The 16,018-nt window shown below is 44.8% G+C and overlaps 1 protein-coding gene and 2 long non-coding RNA genes across 6 annotated transcripts in view; 2 read left to right on the top strand and 1 right to left on the bottom strand.

Annotated features, from left to right (window-relative positions):
• The window catches only part of LOC132953976 (uncharacterized), a 199,845-nt gene that overhangs the window by 74,487 nt on the left and 109,340 nt on the right, over nucleotides 1-16,018 (bottom strand). The window lies entirely within an intron of this gene.
• LOC132995271 (uncharacterized) overlaps nucleotides 1-16,018 on the top strand; it is a 41,399-nt gene that overhangs the window by 797 nt on the left and 24,584 nt on the right. The window lies entirely within an intron of this gene.
• On the top strand, nucleotides 151-15,854 carry rab11fip4a (RAB11 family interacting protein 4 (class II) a). Of its 4 annotated transcripts, XM_061026465.1 has the most exons (15): nucleotides 151-461; nucleotides 5,121-5,208; nucleotides 5,996-6,087; nucleotides 8,111-8,274; nucleotides 8,445-8,606; nucleotides 9,809-9,943; nucleotides 10,033-10,068; nucleotides 10,225-10,333; nucleotides 10,572-10,675; nucleotides 10,763-10,903; nucleotides 11,645-11,726; nucleotides 12,779-12,916; nucleotides 12,995-13,141; nucleotides 13,561-13,704; nucleotides 13,814-15,854. In XM_061026465.1, exons 1-15 carry the CDS (start codon nucleotides 306-308, stop codon nucleotides 13,928-13,930), a joined length of 1,815 nt encoding a protein of 604 aa, XP_060882448.1. In that variant the 5' UTR covers nucleotides 151-305; the 3' UTR covers nucleotides 13,931-15,854. The 4 variants fall into 4 exon arrangements, with proteins under 4 accessions (XP_060882448.1, XP_060882451.1, XP_060882449.1 ...); XM_061026468.1 differs by lacking the exons at nucleotides 151-461; nucleotides 5,121-5,208; nucleotides 5,996-6,087 and adding an exon at nucleotides 6,519-6,595; XM_061026466.1 differs by lacking the exons at nucleotides 151-461; nucleotides 5,121-5,208; nucleotides 5,996-6,087 and adding an exon at nucleotides 6,555-6,687.

Genomic DNA, 16,018 nt, shown 5'->3' on the forward strand with positions numbered 1-16,018 from the left:
ATAGTGAAATGTCTCCTCTTTTCTTTGCCTTTTGTTTGAGCTGCAGTTACACACCTGGATTATTAATTAGCAGCTGGCTTGTGACGTAATGCCACGTGCCCCAGTCGTAAATCATCGCCTTTTTCCGTAGCCTCTCGCGCCACTCTCGAGGAGACGACGCTGCTGATGTCACAGCGCCAGTCGGTCCGGAGCTGAGGAGCTGAAGAGGAGGATGGTGAGGATGATGGCGGCCGTCAAGTCGATTTTCTAACAGTCAATTCTGATCAGGAAGCATTCGTGTTTACCCCTCGCGAGGCCAGGTGAACATGGAGGGGCGCGTGTGTCCGGACCAGGAGCAGCTGATCGGGTTTCTGAAGAGGCTGAAGGAGGTTTTCGACGTGTGTGACGAGGATGCTGACGGCTTCATCCGGGTGGAGCACCTGGTGGACCTCGGGCTCCAGTTCGGTCAAGGAGACGAGGAGGTGAGAGGAGGAGAGAGGAAGGAGCTCTGTGACATGTTTAATCTGTTTTTAATCTTCTTAAGTTTAAGTCTAAAACACACGAATAAAAGGTGAATCAGTAACAAGTGCAGACTGGTGGACCTCTGAGATTACCTGTGCCATGTTTTAAATGTCACAGGTGAGCTACAGAGGTGCACAAACTGATTATTACCTTCACCTTATAAAGGACTAGATCTACCTGCCATGTTCGATTCCTCCTTATCAGGAACTCTGCTGTGTTTGTTTTAAATGTCATTAAACCAGAAACAGATTATATGAGGTGAGTTCAGGTACACTGGGGCAGTTTTTCTACAACTCTACAATTCACTTAGCAGACTCTTTTATCCAAAGCGACGTACATCAGAGAGTAAGTACAACTCAAGCAAGGATCTAGAAAAAAGGGAACAACGTCAGTAAGAGCAAACGATCAGCTTTGAGTCTGATTGGACACACAGGTGCTGACAGGAAGTGACCAGAGGCAAAGCACAACATTGATGGCAGTTCTTGAGAGCTCTAATCAGTATAGAAACCATCTTATAAGTCGTCGTTATCAAACAAAAACCATCGTCATTACCATCATCTTCATCAATAATATGGAGACCATCATCATTAAGTTAGTTGGTATTCATGAAAGAGCTGGGTCTTTAGCTTTTTCTTAAAGTTGCAGAGGGACTCTTTTTTGAATTTCCTTTCCTTGAATTTCCTTCTTCTGTTAGCTTTCTTGAAGAGATGCACCGAGCTAGAAAACAGATACCGATATTTGAATAAACAATTTGTGGTTCTGACGGAACACAGTGCAGAGGGACGATGTTGGAACTGGCAGAAACGTTTCTGAATCGGTAGTCAGGTGAACGTGATGTCGGCTTTAAATTGATTTGACACAACAAATAAACATCGGCTGCTGACGTCGCTTCATGCCACATTACGTGCCGATATCGGTGCATCCCGACCTTCTCGACATGATTTTTAAAAATGAAGTCCAGCACCTGATACCTTTCTATAACACCGAAGATGTGAGCTTAACATGAGGGGGAAAAATGCATTAAGATTTAAAGTCAGAGTTTGTAAGTCCCACCACCAGGGGGCTCTCAATCAAAACATTAATAAAAATTACATCAAGGCTGGAAAGGAATCATGGGAGTGATTCTCTCTGCGTCTCCATCCCCCCCACCCCCGATGAAAACAAACTCTGAGGGGACCGTAGTCAAGATGATCAGGCGAAACCAACCTGAGGAAAGTTAGTGCGAGACAGCATTTCCAGCATGAAGACCGCCATCGATGGGACTCTAGTGCCCCCTGCTGGAACAGATTTATACTCGTGGTTCAAACTCAGGCAGAGCTGCTGCTGGACTACAGAAACCAGGAAGTGGTTCCTAACATTATTGTGCCGACAAACAGGAAACAAAGCGCTCATCATTTCAGATTCTCAGTTTTCTGAATGCAGCGGAGATAATCGTATGCGCACAGCGTTTATGTAGACTGCAGGTGAGGTGAGGTGAGCGCAGATGGCTGCAGGTTAGTTTCAAGGTGACTCTGATTGGTCCATTTGCTCGTTTACCGTATCGGGACAGAGCAGCACCTCGCTCCTGCAGGTTCAGTGTCATGGAGAGTCCACTGCAAGTCCAGTGACGCATTTTCTCTCTGAATGTTTTCTTCCTTATTATTTTAAACCTTTGGAGTGATAGCTGCAGAGAGCTGCTTGTTGTTGTTGTTGTTTTTCAGTCTGCTTCAGCCCATGAGTTGTTTAGAAATCTGAAAGTCGTCTTATTAACAGAATGCAGATACACTTACATAGGAGATAATAGTGGCTCAAGATGGTTTGTTTTTTTACGCTAAATTGTCTGCAGATTTTATTTGTTGCAGGGAGAAGAGACGTGATTTTAATACACCGGCATGTTTTTGAAGGTTGTTGTGTTAAAGGTCACATGATGTTAAATCCTCTTCTCCATGTTTCTCTAACTCTAACATGTGTCTCTAGTCTGTCTACAAACCCTCCAATCATGAGAAAAGTCCATCCTCTCCATCTTCTGCCTGCTCCACTTTTCAGAAAATGTGTGCTCAAACAGGCCGTTTGTAGATTTTCCCTTCATGACATCACAAAGGGCAGTAGCCCCTCCCCCAGGTGGGTGACACCCCCACAGCTAGGTGTTTGTTCTGCCCTCTGAGTCTGCCTTCTCACCGTAAACAATAGGACATGGAGCGAATAAGCACAGAGACACCCAAGCCCTTCCAGAGAGGGGTCAGACACAGCTCATTTACATATTTAAAGGTACAGACACAGAAACAGCCTGTTCTGAGCAGGGCTGAAATAGAGGGGTTTATAGACATGATCAAATACAGGATCAGAGTGGATTTAGAACAAGAAACTTCACACACATGTTTTGTGGAGCTCTGAGACTTATTTAAACTGAAGAAGAGGAGGAGGATATGTCACCTTTAAAGCTCCGAGTCTGACAGTTTTAGAGGAAGTTCCCTGAGATTTAGGCATGAATGAATCTTAAGACATTTGATGATGAATCCTGAACCTCAATAGTTTGCAATGTCCCTGAACTCACTAAAACCTAATAAAGTGGTTTAATTACTCAAACAGGGAGGCTGCTAACTTTCACATCCTCCTGCAAACATTTAAACAGGAAACGGTCTGGAAGGATTTTTAAATCATGCAAGGATGAGTGCAAGTGATGGATTCAGGTGACGGTAAACGAGCCTCCTTTCCCTTCATGCCCGGGTAAAATAGTTATCAGAGTAATGCTCTGTGACGCCGGGTTATCTGGAGACCGCTGTGAAAAACACGAGTTGGAAAAAGAAATGTATTTCGAATGTTCGGGTTCATAAATCCTGAGTGTATCGGATAAACGGTTTCTCACAGTGAGAGTAGATTTTCCTCTGAGCCGTCATGGCCGCTGAGCAGCCCGAACACGTCACTAAAAATAACTCACAGGAAGCTTCTTCTTCTTCTTCTTCTACTACTTCATCTTTATCGTCCTCCTCCTCCCTCTCATCTCTGTGTTCTCTGTTACCATGGACACCAGAGCTTCATGGGGGAGGCTGCGAGCTGATTGGCTGCTTTTAAATAAATGAAATGAAAGAAGCCAATCAGACGGCCTGGCTGCAGAAGCTGTGTGTTTACATTTGTGGGATTTAGGAAATGGGACAATCAGTGTTTTCTTGAATTAACTGCATCTTTATTCCTCCTGAGGATTAAAGCTGCTTTAAATACAAACGTTTGAGAAACACGAGGACAAGGGAAACATGTCTAAACACTTATGCTTTATTTAACTGTGAGTCTTGTATATTATCAACACAACATTTTACAACAAATGCAATATTATAGTTGAAGCTTATTTTAGGAAGTATGATGTTTAATTTGATTTAATAATGCTACAAAAACCTGAAACTTGCTGAAGATAAGTGGTCCATTTAAAGGAAACATGTTGAATTCTTCTGCTAAATTGATCTTATCATTGTTGGCGTATTATTACTAATTAGCAAACTTCTTAAAGGTCCAATCAGTAAGATGTGTAGAGAGTGAAATGATAAAGTGATCTTACTATATGATCAGACATTAAGGAAACATGTTGAAGTGCTGGCTTCTCTGACAACAATGCAGCAGCCAGTATGTCCTCCTTCTAACTTTAGATTCTGGTCCTGAATGCTCTGGATTTGTTTGGACCAGAGAAGGTAGACGCTTTTAAGACACCCCCACACGGCCGTTTTGGACGCCCCTCAGTTTGCCAGATATGAGAGCAGTTATCAGGTCAACAGGTGTTGCAGCGATGGAAGCGGGCAAGAGAAGTGGTTCAGATAGAAGTGATTGTACCCGACCTAAAAAGCCTCTGCATGTTTCTAATAAGCTCCACGAGCAGAAACGTGCTCAAACTAGGATCAATATTGGAGATGCTTTTGAAAAATGGAGAGAGGTTAGAACACAGAAAGGTTTACAGACCCATGCAGAGCTGGATAAACACTGAAGCTTCAGTGTCCACCACATGGTGACCTGCGTGAGCATCGACTCTAGAGAGGAGGGGGGGAGACAGCTCTCTATGATGTTTAGAATTTAGACTGCAGTACCCATTTTAAACACTAGGGGTCAGAGTTATATTGTATTGCTGTCGGAGAACAATAGCATGCAGTTTGTATGATTTATTTACTGCACGCCATCAAATCGTCCCGCCTCTCCAGATGAGCCTGTGTGATATTTAAGAGCGTGTCAGTGTTTGATGTGAAAGCGATGACGCGGAGCAGTGTGAGGTTCAGCTGCACAGCATGTTGACATTTATATTACAGCCTGTGTGAGAGTGAGATAACCGTCTTAAGCTCCTGTGCAGGTCGACAACAGTCGGCTCTGTATAAATCTTTCAGACTCCTAAACCCTCTCCTACTGTTTGTTAAGACCATCAGAGGCGGTGAATCCTCTGACGTGTGACTCTCGGTGTCACCTCGTGTTCTGTGTGAAGAGGAGTCGATGAAGGTGCAGAAAACAAGTCGCCCTGAGGGGGAAACGTGTGACGTCGTCAGCAGATCTCAGACTCGAGGACACAGCAGATCATTAGAGAGGAAGTCTGGAATCTTCATATCGGCCGTAATGGCTGCAACACAATTCTTAATTGATCCTAGTTGCGTCCTTGTTTGTCTCCTCAGGTAAAGAAGTTGACTCGGTACCTGGATCCTAACGCTCACGGGAGGATTAACTTCAAAGACTTCTGCCACGGCGTGTTCGCCATCAAAGGTCAGAAATACACAGCACATATAAATATAAATAATTCAACATGGAGGGGAGTATCAGGCGCTAGAGTGCAAGGAAACATACAGCAGAAGATGGCTGAAGGAAGGAAGGAAGGAAGGAAGGAAGGGAGTGGAGGAACAGGAGAGATGCAGACATGACGTGTGCTCAGACTGCAGTTTATCATTCTTCTTTCTTCTCATCCTAATCCCTTCCTTCCTTCCTTCCCTCCTCCTTCTATTGCAACCTTCCCTCACTTCCTTCCTTCCTTTCCCCCATCCTTCCTTCTCACTCTCTTGCTTCCTTCCTGCCTTCCCTCCTCCTTCTCTTGCTTCCTTACTTCCCCCTTACTTTCCTTCTCCCTCTCTTCCTTCCTTCCTTCCTTCCTTCCTACCCTTCTCCCCATATTCCTCCCTTCCTTCCGTTCCTTCTCCTTCTCTTCCTTCCTTCCTACCCTTCTCTCTCTCTTCTTTCCTTCCTTCCTACCCTCCTCCCTCTCTTGCTTCCTTCCCCCCTTCCTTCCCTTCTCCCTCTCTTCCTTCCCCCTTCCTTTTGTTCTCCATCTCTTCCTTCCCCCTTCCTTTCATTCTCTCTCTCTTCCTTCCTTCCTTCCTACCCTCCTCCCTCTCTTGCTACCTTCCTTCCCTTCTCCCTCTCTTGCTTCCTTCCTTCCCTCCTCTCTCTCTTGCTAACTTCCTTCCTTCCCTACTCACTCTCTTCCCCCTTCCTTTCCTTCTCCCTCTCTTCCTTCCTTCCTTCCTTCCCTCCTCCCTCTCTTGCTTCCTACCTTCAGGTTGTGAGGAGATCCTGAAGATGGCCGTGGGTCCTCGTGGTGTTCAGCTGTCCAACCAGCCGTCGGTTACCGACAACGGTTACATTTACCAGGTACGATCTGTCACCTGAAGGTCACAATCGTACAGCGAAGGGGCGCGGGCCTCATGATTGTACAGAGGGGGCCATCCTCGTCACAGTGTCCACGGGTTCGAATCCGACCTCGACCCTTTTCTGCATGTCGTCCCCCGCTCTCTCTCTTGAGCTGTCCTCTCTAATAAAGGCCTTTTTTACTTGACTTTGAAGATCTTGAATTTAAAACAAAACTCCGTACGTCTCATCGTTTCTCTGATGTAAATATTCAAAGTATAAATATTACAGTGCATGACCGCCATTTCTCCACTAGAGAGCAGCCCAGTTGAGCGGTTGCTTAGCAACAAGTTTGAGTGAAGAAAGAGAGAGAGAGAGGTGGAGGTGTGGCTTTATCCCTGCTGCTGAAACATCAGCAGCAGCATCAGTGTGTGTGTGTGTGTGTGTGTGAGAGAGAGAGAGAGATAGAGAGACTTCAGGTAGCAGGACCACGGAGGATTCTCGTTCTTCATCTTCAACCATGTGGGAGAACGTATGTTTACTTGGACTACACACACACACACACACACACACACACACACGGTGACTGTTGTGGAGACGCATGGCGTGCAGCTGATCGGTAAGGTGTGTGTCTGTGAGTGTTTACGTGGTAACTTAAGATGAAGCGGTGGTTCATTTAATGAGCTCATGTCGCTGTTTGAGGATCTTCGTTTCCTGTGACGCTGATTTCACTGAGAGGTGGTCGTTTAAATGAACCCTCTTATTTCACTGACTTCATCAAACCGTCTCTGAGAGTAAACTTTTTAACGGTTCTTAACGATAGATTTGACTCAGACTCAGCTCGATGAAGACGCCTCGATGACACTCTGTAAATTATTAAAATGGATTAAAGTCGGACATAGAGGTTTTTAATCAACTGCAGTTGGTGTCCTCCCTCACAGGTGTTTTCACTCAGGTAGGCTGATTACAGCTGTGTGTGTGTGTGTGTGTCTACCCATACAACAACAGTTTCTTAAACTTTAATTATCTTCCACTTTTCGGCCATTTTGTATTATAACAAGCAGGATGTTTTCATATTTTGGTTTTGATCCTTTTACACACGCCTCTTTTTCTTAGACATAAACATGTGTATAATTGATGAATGAAAGCGACACAGCTTCCCCTCAGAGACGAGACTACGTCTGCACGACTGTGTGTGCACGTGTGCGTGCGAATCAATAGAAAGAAGGACGATCTGAAGTCAAATCAGCTGTTTGTTATTTTAGATGTTACTGTGTTATTTTGTGAGATTGTGCGTGTGTGAGAGGTTTGAGGTGTGTGTGTGTGTGTGTGTGTGTGTGTGTGAGTTGCTCGGCATCTGACCTCAGTTTTCTGAATCCAGACGGTCGTGTGCATTATTGATGACGCACAGATCTGCTGCACGCCTCTTCACTCTGTGTCTCTGATGAATCCACCAAGGATACCGTCTCCAGGTCGAGAGTCCTGCACGGGTCCAATTTTACAGCCCTGCATCCCCTGACTCAGGGTGATTCCACACCTAAGTCAGTTTGGAGAAGTCGTTTCCCTCCTTCGCCCCGTTTGTTTGCCCGTGTGAACACAACAATCGCACTCTGATGCAAATAATTCAGACGGCGTCTAACATGTAAGAGACGTGTCGATAAGATATTTGACCTCCTTGCAGCTTGAAGTCAAGCACGACTCATTCTGTTGGCAGTTTAACGAGCCAGCGTCTTGGAGGCGTCCAGTACGCATGACATTTGTTTACCTGCGCAGTGGGGAAAGGAGGCTGTGAGGTAATGGCGTCTGGACAGCCCGGCGTCCGTGTGTGTCCCGATGAGAAAATGCAGCGATGATGTCATCAGAATCAGAACAAAAGCAGACGAGCTTAAGGTGTGAAAACCTCCTTAAACTGAGGTGTAGAATATAAAGCTTCATATAATTACAAATATATTCAAAGGGAGGTAAAAGTTATTTGCACAGAAGTTAAGAGAGACAGCTCGTGATGTTTTTATTTTTTAATCATGCCGATGTGTTTTTGTGTGTGCAGAACGGTCAGGCCAAGCTGGCCCCTCCCATCATCATGTGTACGCGGTCCTACCCAGAATGCAGTGGGTTCGGAGAGGGTTGTGGGGCTGAAGGCGAGGTCGACATGGACAGCAGCGCCGAGAACGCCAACAGCTCCGACTCTCTGGACCCGACACGGCGAGACAGGTGAGACGTAAATCCACTTAGACGATTAAAAAAACATATTGAACCTTTAAGTCATTTTAAGATATCTCAGTAAAGCGTTAAGGTAAATAAAAACTGGAATCAGTGTTTAGAATAGTTTTTGTTTTGAGAGTTGTATTTGAACTTCCTGTGTTTCTCGCTCGGACTCCCAGCCGCCTGCGGGGCTCTGCGTCTGCGTCCGTCATCTCTGGAGAGGAACAGTTCGAGGACTACGGCGAGGGCGAGGACGTGGACTTCACTCCCAGCAGCCCCTGCCCCGAAGAAGACTCCAGAACAAATGGCTTCTCGGACCTCGGCTCCTCCCTCCCCTCCAGGTTTGTGGTCTTTTTTGTTGTTTATTTGGATCCTTCATTAGCCGTACCTACTCTTCCCGGGGTCCACTCACACAAACATGAATTTAAAATCCACACAAATTAAATTATAAAAATTTTAAAAAAGTCCAAGACGAAACAGAAAAAGAGAAAAATAGAAATAAATGACAACACAATAAGTACAAGAGAGGGAGAAGGGTAGGAAGGAAGGAAGGAAGGAAGGAAGGAAGAGAGGGAGAAGGGTAGGAAGGAAGGAAGATGGGGAGAAGGGTAGGAAGGAAGCAAGAGAGGGAGAAAGGAAGGAAGATGGGGAGAAGGGTAGGTAGGAAGGAAGGAAGAGAGGGAGAAAGGAAGGGAGATGGGGAGAAGGGTAGGAAGGAAGAAAGGAAGGAAGTGAGGGAGAAAGAAAGGAAGGAAGATGGGGAGAGGGTAGGAAGGAAGGAAGGAAGAGAGGGAGAAAGGAAGGAAGGAAGAGAGGGAGAAGGAAGGAAGGAAGGAAGGAAGAGAGGGGGAAGGAAGGAAGATGGGGAGAAGGAAAGGGAGGGGGCAGGAAGGAAGCAAGAGAGGGAGAAGGAAGGGGAAAAGGAAGGAAGGAAGCAAAAGAGGGAGAAGGAAAGGAAGGGGGAAGAGAGGAAGCAAGAGAGGGAGAAGAGAAGGAAGGGGGGAAGGAAGGAAGGAAGCAAGAGAGGGAGAAGGGAAGGAAGCAGGAGAGTAAGAAGGAAAGGAAGGAAGGAAGATGGGGAGATGGAAAGGGAGGGGGCAGGAAGGAAGCAAGAGAGGGAGAAGGGAAGGAAGGGGGAAAGGAAAGAAGGAAGCAAGAGAGGGAGAAGGAAAGGAAGGGGGAAAGGAAGGAAGGAAGCAAGACAGGGAGGAGGTAAGGAAGGGGGAAAGGAAGGAAGAGAGGGAGGAGGTAAGGAAGGGGGGAAGGAAGGAAGGAAGTGAGGGAAGGTTGCAATAGACGGAGGAGGGAAGGAAGGAAGGAAGGGATTAGGATGAGAAGAAAGAAGAATGATAAACTGTAAATCAAGAACACCGAGATGAACCTGTCGCATCTCTCAAATCGTGACATCATCAGTGTTGGACAAATCTTTTCATGTGGATGTTTACATGATGTTCACATGTCGATGTTTACATGTTGATGTTCACATGTCGATGTTTATATGTTTACATGTCGGTGTTTACATGTTGATGTGTTTGTGATGCAGTGCGGGTCAGACTCCTCAGAAGATGCGTCAGCTGTACGGCAGCGAACTGTTAGACGTTTACTGCTCTCAGTGCTGCAAGAAGGTCAACCTGCTGAACGACCTTGAGGCTCGACTACGAAACCTGAAGGCCAACAGGTGGAGCGCACCTTTTTTATTTATCTCCAACTCACAAACAAATCCCGTTTACTGTTTCACTAAAAGACTTGTTTTTATTTGTGTTTCAGCCCGAACAGAAAGATCACCAGCACGGCGTTCGGACGGTGAGTGAACCGACTCTTCATCTGACTGAGCGTGTTTGCATGGCGAGCGCTCTCTAACAGATTAAAACTATTTATACAGTCTGGTCTCGCTCTCCGTGCATGTTGTTGTTGTTGTTGTTGTTGTTGTTTTTTAAACGTGTCTCGTCCTCTCTGCAGTCAGCTGTTTCACGCCAACCACAGCGTGTTCGGCTCAAGTCAGGGCAGCAGCACCGAGGATCTGTTCACTGACAGCATCGACTCCTGTGACCTCGACATCACTGAAAAAGTACAAACACACACAGAAAAACACACAAACAAACTCAGAAACACACACACACAGAAACACACACACACACACACAGAAACACACACAGAAAAACAGAAACACACACACACAGAAACACACACACACACACACACACACACACACACACACACACACACACACAGAAACATACAGTGTGCAGTGAGTTATAACGGCCTGGATGTGACTCAGGTGTTAATATGAGCTTTGTGTCCCTCAGGTGAGTTTCCTGGAGAAGAAGGTGACGGAGTTGGAAGGAGACAGTTTGGCGAACAACGACCTGAAGTCTAAACTCAAACAGGAGAACACACATCTGGTTCACAGGTGAGAAAACTCTCTCTCTCTCTGCAGAATAAACATCTCAACATAACCTCACGTCATGCGTCCTTTAAATCTGTGTTTGCACGTCAGGGTGCACGAGCTGGAGGAGCAGGTGAAGGACGCGGAGGCGAGGGCGGATCAGACTCTGGAGGAGGAGACGAAGAGACACCGCGAGGCGTTCAGCAAGATGGAGCGAGACCGAAACACGGAGATCGACCTGCTCTGCAACAGGTGAACTCAAAAAAAAAACACAACATGAAGAGACATATACTCCCCCCCCCCCCCCCCCCCCCCCCCGTAAACGAGGCTGTATGGTAGTGTACCATGCCTCTCGCCCAATGACCGCTGGGATCGGCTCCAGCCCCCGCGACCACGAACAGGAAGAAGCGGTATAGATAATGGATGGATGGAAAAAAGGCACACTGCGTCCAGAGACTTATTCTAAAAGTTGTATAAAATGTTTCTGCTCCCAGACCTTTTCATATAAAACATGTGTTTCTTTAAAGGCTTTATATGTGATTTTTTGATCCAGCAGATGTCGCCCTTGAGCTCCAGCATGAAACCAAAACTACTCGCGCTGCATTGTTGTGTTAGCATGCTAATGCTAGTGACCTTTATTATGCTCGTATCTTCACACTGCATGTAAATTTACCTGAAATGAGCGTGATCTAGAAACACAGTTAAGCAGTGAGTACAGTATGTTATTCTTCTTTTCTCTAGTCCCTCAATTAAACAACTTTTATACATGAGGGGAGGAGTCAGCCGGCCGTCCCAACGATGTAAACAAACTGAAGATAGGACTCTGAAAACATCACAGACAGTGGGACTCGGGTGTTACACTCGTTGTAGACAGTCATGACTCACAGAGTTATTTTCAGAGGATATACTTGATTTATATTATATTTAAGTGTGAAACATCAAATATAAAGCCTTTAATTGTGATATTTGTGATGTGTGTGTTTGTCCTCACAGGGTTCAGCTGTTAGAGGAAGAAAACGACGAGATGAAGTTAAACGTGTGTAGATTAAAGTCTCAGACTGAGAAAATGGATCAGGTGAGCCTGACCGCTTTATAACTACGCACGTCTTTTTCAGAAGGTTACACACACACACACAAGGAAAACCTTTTTTTTTTTTTTTTTTTTTTTTTTTTTAAATGACCTGTCGTGTGGAATATTCCTCAGCCTTTACCTTCTGAAGCGCAGCAATAAGACCAGGGAGGTTTTAGTAAATGCTGCTGCTGCACAGTGAACGATGTGGGCTCCCCTAAAGTAAATCTAAGGTCGTTCTCACACCTCCAGATTGTTTGCTCTGGTCTGAATCATGGATCAATCTGTTCCATTGTTGCACAATTACCTCAAGTTTGGTTTGTGTTCACACGGGGACTTTGACAAGCAGACACAAATGTGTGATGCGAGAGGAAAGTGCTCTCTGATTGTGGTTGGTGCGCGCGCCCCATGTATGGAGGCTGTAGTCTTCCAGTCGGGCAGCCCGGGTTTGAATCTGACCCGTGGCTTCTTTCCCCTCTCTCTCTCTCCTTGATTTCCGATTCTGTCCACTTGTCCTATCTCCTCAATGAAGGCACAAAAATATTTTTTTTGTGGTTAAAATCCCTGAACTGAACGAGGACTAGTCGCCTCCTGCCGGGTTGCGGCTGCTCCAAAGAATCTTTACAGTTTCTACACCAGAGTTTGATTTACAGCTTTCACACCAGCACAAATGAACCGCACTAACTTTTCACACCTAACCTGTTTGGTTCAGTTAAAACGAACTTGAGTCCGATTGCAAACACCCTCAGACATCACGATCAAAACTACAAACATGAGACTCAGAACCAGAATGATTCTGTATCTCTGTCCTGTCAGTGTAATGGATATAAGATAATGCACTAAGTTAAACTAATAATACATGTTTTTTTAAAATGCTAAAAAGCTAGTTATAAATTAATGTTAGTTCCTGTTGCCAAGGTTAAGTTTAAAAGCATATCGGTAATTGATTGGTTTGGTCTTAAGCTTTTGTTATTCTTTTACACTTCCAGTTTTACGCCAGCAGGGAGAGCGTAGATGACAGCTTGAGTGAGAGTAATGAAAGTATTTTTCCCCCGCAGGAGAAGCAGAGGATGACGGATAAGCTGGAGGACACGAGTCTGAGGCTGAAAGACGAGATGGATCTCTACAGGAAGATCATGGACAAACTGTGGCAGAACCGCCATGAGTTCCAGAAGGAGAAAGAGGCCATGCAGGAGGTGAGACAGTGAAGATATCAGAAATGTTCAGGTGGAAATGTCGAGCGGTTTTATCTGATGATCTCTGTTCTCCTGCAGCTGATCGACGACCTGCGGCGAGAGCTGGAGTACCTGCAGTGTTTCAAACTGGAGATGGAGCATCCGGGGAAAGGGAAGAGTCTGTCTGAGCTCAACGCTCGCACCAGAGAGATGGAAATGGAGAATGAAGTCAAGAGACTGAAACAGGTTAACACATTAAGGAAACATGTTGAAGTGCTGGCTTCTCTGACAACAATGCAGCAGTCAGTATGTCCTCCTTCTAACTTTAGATTCTGGTCCTGAATGCTCTGGATTTGTTTGGACCAGAGAAGGTAGGCGCTTTTAAGACACCCCCCACACGGTCGTTTTGAACGCCCCTCGGTTTGTCAGATATGAGAGCAGTTATCAGGTCAACAGGTGTTGCAGTGATGGAAGCGGGCAAGAAAAGTGGTTCAGATAGAAGTGATTGTACCCGACCTAAAAAGCCTCTGCATGTTTCTAATAAGCTCCACGAGCAGAAACGTGCTCAAACTAGGATCAATATTGGAGATGCTTTTGAAAAATGTTTTTTTTAAAGTGGTAACCTCTCTGATGAACTCGTGTTGTTGTTGTTGTTTATTTCTCAGGAGAACTACAAACTGCGAGATCAGAACGACGACCTGAACGCTCAGATTCTCACTCTGAGTTTGTACGAGGCCAAAAACCTGTTCTCCTGTCAGAGCAAGGCGCAGTGCCTCGCTGCTGAGATCGACAACGCGTCCCGAGATGAGGTCGGTCTGACTCCCCTGGTCGTGTTTGTCTGTTTTTAAAATAATGTTTGATATGAATGATCCTCTAATTTAATCCGCCTCTCTCTCTCTCTCTTTCTCTGTGTCTCAGCTCGTGGACGCTCTGAAGGAGCAGGAGGAGATCAACCTGCGTTTGAGGCAGTACATGGACAAAATCATCCTCGCCATCCTCGACCACAACCCGTCCATCCTGGAGATCAAGAACTAAACGACACACACGCAGAAACATGCACAGACTCGCACACACACCCGTGTAATACACCCGACTATTAGCTCGAACATTTAAGTTATAATCCATAAGATTCCCGTCCTGACACCTCTCGGAAGTGATGCTACGGCAGGTTACAGAAAAAAAACTACAAATCCCAGAATCCAGTGGGCAGGAGGTTACAGGAAGTACCACAGAAGAGCAGCTTAAATGAATTATACGGATTATAACTTTAAACTGGAGCCTTAACAATGAATGTTCTCACTGCTTGTGACTCAAACTGTCGCTCTCACAGACACACACACACACACACACACACACGATCTTAGATCACTTATCAGTCTCTGTAGACGCACTCTGCCATGCTTAGTTTATCCGCCCGTCTTTAAGTAGTTTGAGTTTAATATTTCATCTTTAAAGAAATGAAACGAGATTAGTAAACGTGACTCTGACATTCTCTCACACGCTCGATGTTTTAGTGTCCGACCCTTTAAACCCCTCCAGGTGAATTCTCCTGATTATATCCTGCTGCGTTCTCAACTCTGACTTTCTGCAGAATAAATACGAGGAGGCTGGAGGTGTTTACACATGCGGCTCCTTACAGTAAATATCAGGAGGTTTGTTCAGGTGTGAAGGTGCTACATGTCTGTGAGGGAGAATCCAGCGCTGTGAAACGAACCTTCAACCAGGACGGGTTTCATGATGAAGGTTTGTAAACGTGCCAAAAGTCAACATAATGTGCCAAATCTGAAAGAAGCTCGAGTGATTTCTACACGCAGGAAGAGTTTCCTCGTTTGACTCTTATAAAAGTGAGAAATGAAACTTTTAAAAAAAGCTGATTGGATGAAAAGGTCAAACAATCTGCCAACACGAGCACCGTCAGCTCAAATTGTTTGCAAGTTTCAAACTCAGTAGGAAATGAATAATTTAGATCTGCTCGTCTGCCACTCGGAGTGCTGTGAAGCTTTGTTTTTTAAGAGGTTGCGTCCCCTGTTTATATTGTATTACATGTAAAAAATATATATATATATGAATTTGTAAACGCGACACTCTCACATGCTCGATGTTTTAGTGTCCGACCCGATGATAAAGGTGTTGGTAATGTGGCGTTAAACTTCATCAAAAAAATCACAAAGCAGAGTGTGAAGAGCAGCATAAAGAGATGAAGTAAAAAGCATTAAAACAATCAGATTTACTGAAGTAAAGCCGGATTGGCTGCTGTTTTGCACATTACTGGATTTCACAGATTAATTAATTATTTCTAGAAACTAAGATAATAATATTAAACAATCTCTTCATTATCTGATGCCTTCATGGTCTTCATGAATGTGGGAGAAAAACATTACTCTTCCTGTTTTGTAAATGATCCTCACTCTGAATGATTTAACTTTTCTCCACTCAGTGCGGCGTTTATAAACCAGCCGACCACCAACCAGCTGACACTTGGGCGTGTCACTGAGAGACGAGCACGTGGCGTTAGTAAAGTTTTCCTTCATTGCACAAAACGTTCACTAAGTGAGGAATTGATTAGCTCGTTTTTGTTTTTTTTTGTCACTTATTCTTCACGAGGTTTGTGATTTTTTTTTTTCTTTGACATGTCGGCGTCACGGCCGTGTTTGTGGTTTCAAACGTTGTAAATATTGTACAGAATCGCTTCACTCATCACTTATTTAAAGGACTCTCTGAGAGTTTGGACACAAAATAAAACATGTTGTAGGTTATAATCCGCACTTTAAGGTGTCTTAGCCGAAGTATTTAATAATAATAATAATAATAATAATAATTATAATATCAATCATTAAAAAGTATATATTTCAATCTGTCACCTCTCACGTGTCTTCACTTGATTTATTTGACGTGTATCGCACATGAACATCTGGACGACTCGATGTGTAAATAAAATACTTTCGCTTTGGCACGAAAACGTTTCCCTGGTTGTTTTTTTTATCTCTGCTGCAGGATCCTGGAATAGAAGATGGTTTTACTCTTAGAGCTGGCTGCACATGAGAGGATTGTAGTACGGTTATTTTCCTGCTCCTGATCGAGTCGCAGCCTCTCAGATCTGAAATCATAAATATGCAAAAGTCT

This window comes from Labrus mixtus, chromosome 20 (genome assembly GCF_963584025.1).
Source record: "Labrus mixtus chromosome 20, fLabMix1.1, whole genome shotgun sequence".
In the NCBI taxonomy this organism is placed as follows: Eukaryota; Metazoa; Chordata; class Actinopteri; order Labriformes; family Labridae; genus Labrus; species Labrus mixtus.

Excerpts from the sequence above, each read along its gene's own strand:
- rab11fip4a (XM_061026465.1), top strand. The coding sequence starts at position 306 with ATGGAGGGGCGCGTGTGTCCGGACCAGGAGCAGCTGATCGGGTTTCTG. Across the intron at positions 10,069-10,224 it reads ACCAGCACGGCGTTCGGACG|TCAGCTGTTTCACGCCAACC; the intron begins GTGAGTGAACCG and ends TCCTCTCTGCAG. Across the intron at positions 10,904-11,644 it reads ATCGACCTGCTCTGCAACAG|GGTTCAGCTGTTAGAGGAAG; the intron begins GTGAACTCAAAA and ends TTGTCCTCACAG.